Source organism: Chrysochloris asiatica, unplaced genomic scaffold, assembly GCF_000296735.1.
Source record: "Chrysochloris asiatica unplaced genomic scaffold, ChrAsi1.0 scaffold00054, whole genome shotgun sequence".
In the NCBI taxonomy this organism is placed as follows: domain Eukaryota; kingdom Metazoa; phylum Chordata; class Mammalia; order Afrosoricida; family Chrysochloridae; genus Chrysochloris; species Chrysochloris asiatica.
Genome location: NW_006408572.1, coordinates 5,724,882 through 5,734,200, shown reverse-complemented (window position 1 = coordinate 5,734,200; position 9,319 = coordinate 5,724,882). Strand labels below are relative to the sequence as shown.

At 54.4% G+C, this 9,319-nt stretch overlaps 1 protein-coding gene across 1 annotated transcript in view; it reads right to left on the bottom strand.

Moving 5' to 3' along the window:
- Positions 1-556: 556 nt before the first annotated feature.
- The window catches only part of SPNS2 (spinster homolog 2 (Drosophila)), a 34,422-nt gene continuing 25,659 nt past the window's right edge, over positions 557-9,319 (bottom strand). Inside the window, exons 5-13 of the mRNA XM_006863476.1 lie at positions 6,673-6,824; positions 6,401-6,467; positions 4,735-4,877; positions 4,283-4,435; positions 3,968-4,157; positions 3,653-3,718; positions 1,490-1,588; positions 1,240-1,403; positions 557-599 (exon numbers count right to left, since the gene is read on the bottom strand). Of these exons, the coding sequence (XP_006863538.1) occupies positions 557-599; positions 1,240-1,403; positions 1,490-1,588; positions 3,653-3,718; positions 3,968-4,157; positions 4,283-4,435; positions 4,735-4,877; positions 6,401-6,467; positions 6,673-6,824 (1,077 nt within the window). The remainder of the gene's footprint in view (positions 600-1,239; positions 1,404-1,489; positions 1,589-3,652; positions 3,719-3,967; positions 4,158-4,282; positions 4,436-4,734; positions 4,878-6,400; positions 6,468-6,672; positions 6,825-9,319) is intronic.

Sequence of the window (9,319 nt, the reverse complement as noted above, 5' to 3'; positions counted from 1 at the left end):
CAGAAAGTGTCGCCTGTCTCCCATGGAGCAGCTGGTGGGGTTGGACCACTAACTTTGCGATTAGCTGTCCAGTGCTTCTACAATGCCACTAGGAGGTAGAAATGATTCATGTGCTTGCTGCTAACTGAAAGGCTGAGGTTCAAGTCCCTCTGTGGCACTTGAAAGAAAGGCCTGGTGATCCACTTCCAAAAAGTCACCCATGAAAAACCCTACTGAACATACTTCTACTCTGACAGAAATGGCATTCTCATGAGTCAGAATCTGCTAAATGCCATCGAGTTGGTTCCAACCCATAGCGACCCTGTTTAGGGTTTCTGAGGAAAGGCTGGTGAGCTCAAACCACTGACCTTGTGGTTCAAACCAGCTGTGCAGTCCAGCGCATTAAACCACAGTGCCACAGCAGGACTCCAAAAATAAAAATATGGAACACTTCACGAATTTGCATGTCACCCTTGCACAATCAGAATCAACTAGATGGCAGCTGGCTCAGGTTTTGGACCCCTCCATAAGGTCTGTCCCTCTGCACCAGGGGCCTCCCTGGCCCACACTCACCGCCTCAGACCTTCACAGATGCGGGCGGCATCATCAGTTGGTTCACCCTGGGGGAGAGACGGGCGGGGGTCAGGGTGGCAGGTCAGCGAGGGCCGGGCCCAGGCACTGCTGTGGTATGTCGCGTCTCGGGGGCCTGCTGACCGGAAGTTCTGGGCAGGGACCTCGTCAGCCCCAGGGGGAGATGGGAGAGCCCAGGGGTTGGGAGAGACAGAAAGAGAGGAGTAAAAAGGAAAGGAGAAAGAAGTCAGAAAATGAGAGAAAAAGAAAGGGGAGGGGCCCCTACTATGAAGCTATGACAACCACTGATTGTTAAGTGCCATCAAGTCGGTTCCAACTCATAAAGACCCTGTCTGGGGTTTCCAAGGAGCAGTTGGTGGGTTTGAACTGCCGACCTTGTGGTTAGCAGGCCGGTGTTGATTCTACAGCACCACACCAGGACTCCATGCCAACCACTAGCTCTACAGAAACTTTACCACAACAGCCTTCTATACACCAGGCTGATTGTGGGGCTGTGGCTGGGGGCAGTCTCACAAGGCCTGGAAGGCTTGGGATGTAGTCTGTGGCAAAGGTGGGGCCCCATTCCCCACCAGCAAGGTTACCCACACCAGCCTAGAGTAAATCACTTTAATGCCCCCCAATCCACCCCAGGGGACAGAATGCAACAGGTCCAGCCCCGCCCCCACTCACTGCTGCTCAGCCTTGGCACGGTCACTGAGGAAGAAGAGGGCCGTGGCGAGGAAGAACATGCCACCCAGGACCACGACGAAGGGGCAGAGCATGAGGGCGTACCCCAGGCTCAGAAACTCCCAGAGTGGGGAGTCCTTGGTGCTCTGACGGATCAGGTCCGAGATCTGCAGGGTTAGGAGGATGTGTCAGGCAGAGTCTCCACCTAAAGTCCCCCCACTGCCCAGGCCAGCCCCACTCCCTGGATACTCACAAAGCCAATGAGGTAGGGGCTTCCAGCATCCCCCAGCAGGTGGGAGGTGAAGCTCTGCAGGGCTACAGCAGTGGCCCGGCGGGTGGGGATGACCACATACTGTGGAAGAGGTGGTTAGGTCAGCGGCCAGTGGAGCCAGGTCAACCCACCTGGCCTCATCCACACCCTCAGACCCACTCGTGCCTTGTCTTGACACCTCTCTCTCCTGGGTTCTCACTTTACTTTTACTGTCCACACTCTCCATTAGCCCCTCCTCCCCAGAGCCATATCTCACCCACTGGCAGCTTCAGTTACCACCTCCAGGCCTCAGGCCCAGAGCCTTGGTGCCTCCTGAACACTTCCACACAGACCACCGGCCCCAAGCCAACTCCTCATGGGTCCCACCCCTGCAGCTCACAGGTGGAAACCTTTACTGCCCTTGCCCCCAAGCCAGCCAAGGGGAAAACAATTTGGGTTCACTCTGACACCTGTCAGTGCAGGCCTTTAGTGGGGGCTCTTTGAAACTTGGGGTGCCTGTGCCTTCAAGCATGGGTAGAACTACCTCCCCAACCGACTCCATCCTCCCCTTGTTCTGCACTTGGCTCTTGGGGGCTGCTCACAACTCATGGCCCAAGTTCCAGATGAACCAGACATGGAGAACAGCAGATCTAGGGCTAGAAGGCTGCCTCTGAGCAGCTTGTCTTCTGCCCATCTGGTCCCCGCTCCAGGAAGACCAGGATTGGAGCCATGAAGTTCCTGCCTGGAAGACCTTCCTCTTGAATCCATGAGTGCCGCCGCCCTCTCAGAACACCAAGAGCTACTGGACCCCAGAAGAGCAGGTCCCCCAAGCACCCTCATCAGACCAAGCCGACTCTGACCCAGGACTGCAGTTCCAGAGCTGAGCAGCCACATTCAGACTCAAGGGGCTGGTGACAAAGGAGCCAGCCCCCTTGCCCTTTGCTTCAGCTGCCTCATTTGTTCAGAGACCCCCCCCAAGCCTGCCGGGGGGCCCCGATTTTTATGACCAGTCAGAATAGCCACCCCCCAAAGGCACCCTGGTGGCTGTGGGGAAGAGACCTGGATCAGATGAAATGACGTGGCCCCATTTCCAGCAATAATTAGTCATTTGGATGTGACACTTAATAAAATGGGACATGATTTCCCTGGGACCCAGACCCTGTCAGCTGCTGGAGGCAGGGCACTGGATTCAGATGGCTCGATGTGCAGTGATCCCTGCCCCCGCTGTCACCTCTCCTGACGTCACCTCTCCTGACCCTTTGCTGCGCACAGAGCGGAGTCAAATCCCCCACCCCCACCCATGGGCTGGTGGGGAAAAGAGGCGGCTCAGGGAAACCGGGGTGCGGACAGCAGATTCTTGGAGTGGAGGACTGAGTAGCAGATGCCCCTCTTCTGGGTCATCAGATATCGTAACACCAGACCTGAGCATCTTTAGGGGCCTCCTAGGAAGGCGCCCTTTCTCCCCTTGGCTGCTCCCACTTCCCACCTGTAAGCACTTGTACTTGCCTCTCCTGACCCTGACTTGGAAGATCCCAAGGACAGGACCAGGTGTCCCTCACTATCCCCCCCAGACTGCCACAAATCACTAGGGCCCCTCCTGGCTCCTCCCAGGCTGCTCCCATCTCCACCCAGAGAGACAAACCCCTGCGGGTCGCTCAGACAGTCCTTTGTCCCTGTCCGGCTGGTCTGGAGCCCATTGTTGGCCTTGTGAAGACGCCTCTGTCTACCCGGCCCCAGCCGCAGGCACTCGGGCAGGGGCGCCTGGCTCTGGCGGCCACAGTCCCCGGCTGCCGGTCCGGGACCTAGGCTAGGCTGGGGGTGGGAGGGTGGCTGAAGCACAGACTCTGGGGGAGGAGCCCTGGCAGCACCATTTCAGTGCCAGCCTGGCACTGCCAGCCTCCCAGCCACAAACCTGAGCCTCAAGACATTCCCTTCCCCACCAGCCCCCACTTCTCATCCCTCTGCCTCCTCAGCCCTGTGCCCTGATACACCTCCCAAATCTCTTACCTCCTGGCCCCCTCCCTGCCTCCAGGGTCATCTTCCCTACATGTCATCTTCTCCCTAACCCCTGTAAGCCCTGACAAGTCCCTTACCTCTCCATTTGTCCCTCAACTACCTCCCCCCACCCCACCCCCATTCCCAAGGTCAGCATGACCTCCCACTCACCATGAGGATGTCTGCTGTGATAGCCCAGTTAGAAAATAGCAGCGTCTCCCCCACAAAGATACAGATCTGTCCAGGAGAGACCAGAGTTAAGCCTGGTGCCCCAGTCTGCTGGGAGCCCTCCAAAAGCCATCCACCCTTCCCTGGGGTCTGCAACTCCTGAAAATCATGCTGATGAGCAACTTTGAATGATCCAGAGACCCCCAGGCCATGTCCACAGTTCTAGAAGGGTTCCCAGAGCCCCAGGCCTGGGCAGAACAATGCCCTGGAACCTCAAAAAATCCAAACTGTCCCCCTGGGGCCTCCACTGCGACTCACATAGGCCCCCACAATGCTGCTCTTGGCGGCCACGAAGATCAGGCAGATGAAGATGGCAGAACCCAGCATTCCCACTGCACACACCAGCGGGTCAGCCCGCTGAGTCCGCAGACGGCACCAGCGCGTGGCTCCTGCACCGATGACCACGCCCAGGAAGCCCGTGAAGCAGGTTATGGCTCCAAAGATGAGGCTGTGGGGACAGAGGATTATGGGACACATGTTGGGGGGGGTTGGTGTGCAAGGGCAGGGGTAGTACTTTTTCTGTCCAGGGGTGTCCCTCACCAACCCTGGCCCACCTGTCCTGCCTGGCCCCACCTGTCCTTGGCCCCACAGGGCGGACTGTTGCAGGTCTCCGCCGTCTTCTGCACGACTTGGGCACGGTGCAGGTAGAGTGGGATCCACATGGCCAGGGCCCCTGTGGCGAAGGACACAGCCGACGTGGCCAGGGAGGAAAAGACGTAGCTGCGGCTGGGGAGAGGTCGGGGCAGGGCACTGAGCTGGGGCAGGATGCCAGGAGAGGCTCCCATCTTCCCCAAGGGCAGAGACCCCTCCAATGCAATCCCTTACAGACTCTGGGGCTGAGGGCTGAGGCTGCAGGAAACTCTGGGCTTTAAGAATAATACTAGTGACCAAATGCCATCACGAGTACTGTGGGCAAAAGGGGCAATGATCCCCTAGGCAGGGAGTCTTGTTGAGGGGGCTGGTTGGGCTACCCCGCAAGAGATCCCCTCATCTCAGCACCCTTCCCTCTTTCCCTCAGAACTCACTTTCGGATCAAGGCCTTCATGTCCCAGAGCCATGAGGTGCGTGCCTTTAGCTGTCCCCCGAGTTGGTCTGCGTGTCCTCTCTTAGTGGCTGGGACCAGAACAAGGATGAGTGTTCCTGTGATCATGCCCAAGACAGGGGACACCTGGCAGGCCAGGGAGCAAGAAGGTAAGACACCAGGACCCAGGTGACTTTGTCTCTGCTACACTTAGAAGGGGCTTAGTCTCTGCTACACTTGGAGGGGGCTCAGGTGAGCTGTGCCTTCTGAGGGACAGAATAGATTCCTATTCTAGGTTAGGGTCTGACCAGCCTTCCTGACTGGCCTGCTGAGCACTAGGGGTGATGATGTCAGGGAAGGAGCTGGGGGGCCCCAAGTGAACTGCTCAGACCAGGGACAGGATAGAGGGAAGGGGAGGGATAAATGGTCCGATGGATGGACAACTAGACAGAAGACTGGAGAATCAATAGAGATGTGGTCAGAGAACGGAATGAAAATGGATGGGTGAAGAGGGTTGCACGGACAGACAAGTGGGATGACAGCCTTGGGAGAGAAAGGAACGTTCTGGAGGCAGGGAGATTGATTCAAGTCCTGTCCAAACTCCTGTTGTTGTTAAGCACCATGGAGTCAGTTCTGACTCATAGCGACCCTGTTTAGGGTTTCTGAGGAGCTGTTGGTGAGCTTGAGCCACCGACCTCGCGGTTCAAACCAACCTTGCAGTCCAGCGCTTTAGCCCGCAGCACCACACTAGGACTCCTGGTGCTAGGAAAGTTCCGCAGGCAGCTTTTTACCCTTTGGGGGTATGGGAAGGGCCTGGCTAGACATGAGACTCCCAGCTAGTAGACCAACTAGGTCATGAGAGGACCCATGTAGTATCAGGGACTCTGGGGCTACTTTGGGTCTTCCCTGTGCCCAGCCCAATGTCAAGAACAGAATTTCCAAGTCCCCAGGCTTCCATCAGCATGGAGGGGGAGTTCTTGGCAGCCTGGGTTCCAATTCACAAACCCTACACCAGCTATGAGAACAGGGGACTCTGCTCCTACTTCTAAAAGACCTGGGAGCCCAAGATGAGGGAGTTCCTCTGCATACCACAACCCCTTTAGCCCCATCAATAAGTTCCACGGAGGCCACTTCCTTCCTGCTTTTGAGGAAAAAACACTTTGTCTCCAGCTTCCGCTACTCCGCAAGACTGGGGATCTCTGTTTCCTCCGATTGCACTGTCCTGGCCTTGGCAAGCTCACCCCAAACCCTCACAAGGGTCCAGGAAGTGTCTCCAGACCCTAGGGGCCCACACACAGGGTCTTGTCCCAGCCTCATCCTAGCCCAGTGCCAGGGCTAGAAACAGGAAACGTCACGTCACCGTGGAATTGGAATTTCCTGACACACGAAGAGAATCCTTTGCCTTTCAATCTGAGACTCCCAGAGAGGAAGGTTCTAGCCCTCAGAGGGCTGGGGGCTCAGAAGAGCAGGGAAGGGTTGGCTCCCCTCAGACCTGGGCTCCCTGACATTTTCACCTAAACTAATCAAGAAGGCAGAGTCCTTAGAACCCAGGTAGGCGGCTGGGAGGCCAGGTCTGTGTCATCAGCTGAACTGTGAGCCTGTATCTCTGCAAGGAGGAGGTAAACAAGGGCTACTCAAGGGGTCCTGTGTGGGAGGGACCCAGGCCTTACCCGCAAGGCCCAATGCCAGTCTCCAGCCGCCTGCTTCACGCTGGAGCCAGTGATGTAGCCCAGGCCACTGCAGGCAAGACAGGGAACCGTCAGGTTTAGCAGAGACACTCGCTGGTCTACAAGGCAGGTCACCCACCCTCACCACCCAGTCAGCTGCCAGTGATAGTTCCAGAACGCCTCCAAGGCTGACCATCACATGTTAACTGAGACTATCTGCCTGCCAAACTCCAGGGTGAGGGAGTGGTCAAAAGTCTGAGCCATCTGGTGCTCACCTGCCCAGCGGGATGGCAAAGTAGAAGATGGAGAGCATGAGCGTGCGCGTGTTCTTGGTAAAGAGGTCGCCAATGATGGTGGGCGCGATGGTGGAGTAGCTGGCCTCGCCGATGCCCACCAGCCCTCGGGACAGGACCAGCAGCCAGAAGTACTGTGAGGAAGGGAAGGGAGTGCTGGGAGCTCCTCCAGCAGGCTCCAGGAACAAGGGGAAAGCATGGGGCCCAGCCTCTTCTTGGGCAATGTCTACACCCCCAGATCACTATGGACCTCAGTCTCCCATTGGCATGGTAGACCTGGTTGGTCAAGTGTTGGGATGGGGCTGGGATTTCCCAGGTTGAGAGCTGTAGGTATGGCCAGACAGGTCTCTCTGTCCCCCATAAGCACCAGGGCAGTGGAAACAGAGTCTTCACCTGTTGGGAGAATTACTCCCTGGGTTCTGAACCTACCTCAGGGGCCTCAAGTCATCCCTCGCTCTAAGCCCATCCCACAAACCTGGCAGCTGGCTGACCTGGCAGCATTAAGGGCCCAGTGTTGAGTGGGGAGTGGGCAGGGCAGCAGCCCAGTGGGCTCAGCGACCCCTCCCCCATGCACACATCAAAAGGCAAAGCCCAGCTCAGCTGGGAAGGACAGGGTGGTACCAGCTGCCGGTGGAACTACCCTTTGATGTGGACCCCCTCCCCCATGTCCCCAGCTGCCCAGCGCCTGAGAACCCAGCCTGGTCATCTTTCCCCGGCCCCACCCTGACCGCCCATCCGGCCAGCATCGCCCACGAGCAGCCCTGCCCTAAGTGTCCCTGCTTCCCTCTTTCTAACCATCTTTCTTTTGAGTCCCCTCTGCATCCCTGGTACTTCCCATCCACCTCTCACCCAAGCTCAGTTCTGTAGCTATTTTCCTCTCTCTGTCTCATTTCCATGGCTCTCCTTAGCTCCCGTCTTTCTCTTCCTAGGACTCATCTATCTGCCTGCAGTTTTTGCGTATCTTCCTTTCGGGGTGTTTGTCTTCTTTTGATAGATCATGGCTATTGATCCTTTATTGTATGTGTCCCCAATACTTTCTTGTATCTTTCTTCCAACTTTTGTTATGGGGAGTCTCACCATACTGAAGTTTCATTTCATTTTGCTTCATTTGATGCTGTCACATCTGTTGATTTTTTTCTTAGTGGTTTCTGGATTTCATGTTTTGCTCAGGAAAACCTACTCTATCCCAAATCATAAAAGTGTTTGTACATTTCATGTTTGGTATATTTTCAAGAGAGAGAGAAAGCGAGGGGGAGAGATGACATCAATCACTGCCCTTTGTACAATAATAGCAGGGCAGATCTGGCCTCTTTCGTGAGGGGATCCTGTTTATTCCTCACTCCACCCACAGGAACCCGTTTTATTGTGCATTTGTTAGGACTCCCTCTCTGCCTTTGCCTGCACATACTTGTATAAATGAACAACATATAGTGCCCTGTTTGTGCTTTTAATAAATGAAGTGAAGCAACACCATTCCGTACAACTCGCTTTTTTCCTTCAATCTTACCTTCTTTTTGAAACCCAATTCATTCATTTGTGGTCAAGAATTTCATAGTATGAATACACCCCATTTCCTCTGTGCATCTCCCAGGGATGGCCACTGAGGTCGTTCCTGCTTTTGTCGATTATGATACTGCATGAGTCACTACATGTCCACAAGTCAGAGTTTCTCTTTTGGGTTTATGAGTATGCCTCGAAGGAGAATACTGGGACCAACACAGCATTTTCCAAACTACTACCATTTTGCTCTCCAAAGAGGATCTACCAATTTAAACTCCCACCAGCAGCAGCGCCTGAGTCCCTGATTCTTCACAGTTGTAATAACACTTGGTATCGTCAGCCGTTTTAATTGTTGTCAATCTGATGAGTGTGAAGTGGTATCTCATTGTTGTTTTAATTTGCATTTCCCTGATTACAGAGGCTGCATAACATCTCTCTTCCATTTATTGCTCGCTTGGGTATCTTCTTCAGGAAATTGCCTGCCACTATGTCTTTTGCCCATTTTCTCTACTGGGTTATTTGTCCTTTTTCTTACTGATTTATAGTTCTAGATTTTTATAGTTTATGCTCCGTAGAATAAAGCACTGGACTGAGAACCACAAGGTCAGTGGTTCTGTTCCCACAAAAATTTATAAGCCTCAGAAACCCTATTCAGAGTCACTATGGGTTGGACGACGACACTTAACATGCTGTTCTGTGCTGTGGAATCTGTTACGACTCACAGTGACCCTGTATGGGATTCCCAAAGCTGTAAATCTTTGTGGGAGCAGAAAGTCTCATTTTTCTCCCACGAATGACTTGTGGGCTTGAACTGCAGTCTTTGTGATTCGCAGTCCAGGGATAATCTTCTAGAGCCACTCTCTCTTTCTGTGTATGTGTGTGTGTATATATATATATATATATATAGTTGTTAAGTGCCGTCAAGTCAGTTTCAACCCATAGCAACCCTGCATAGGGTTTGCAAGGAGTGGTTTGCAAGGAGGGTTTGCAATGAGCTTGAACCACCAACCTTGCAGTTGAAACCAACATTGCAGTCCAGTGCATTAAACCACAGCGCCACACCAGGACTGCATATATGTATACGTATATGTACTTTTGTATATATATATATGGAGCTCTGGTAGCGTAG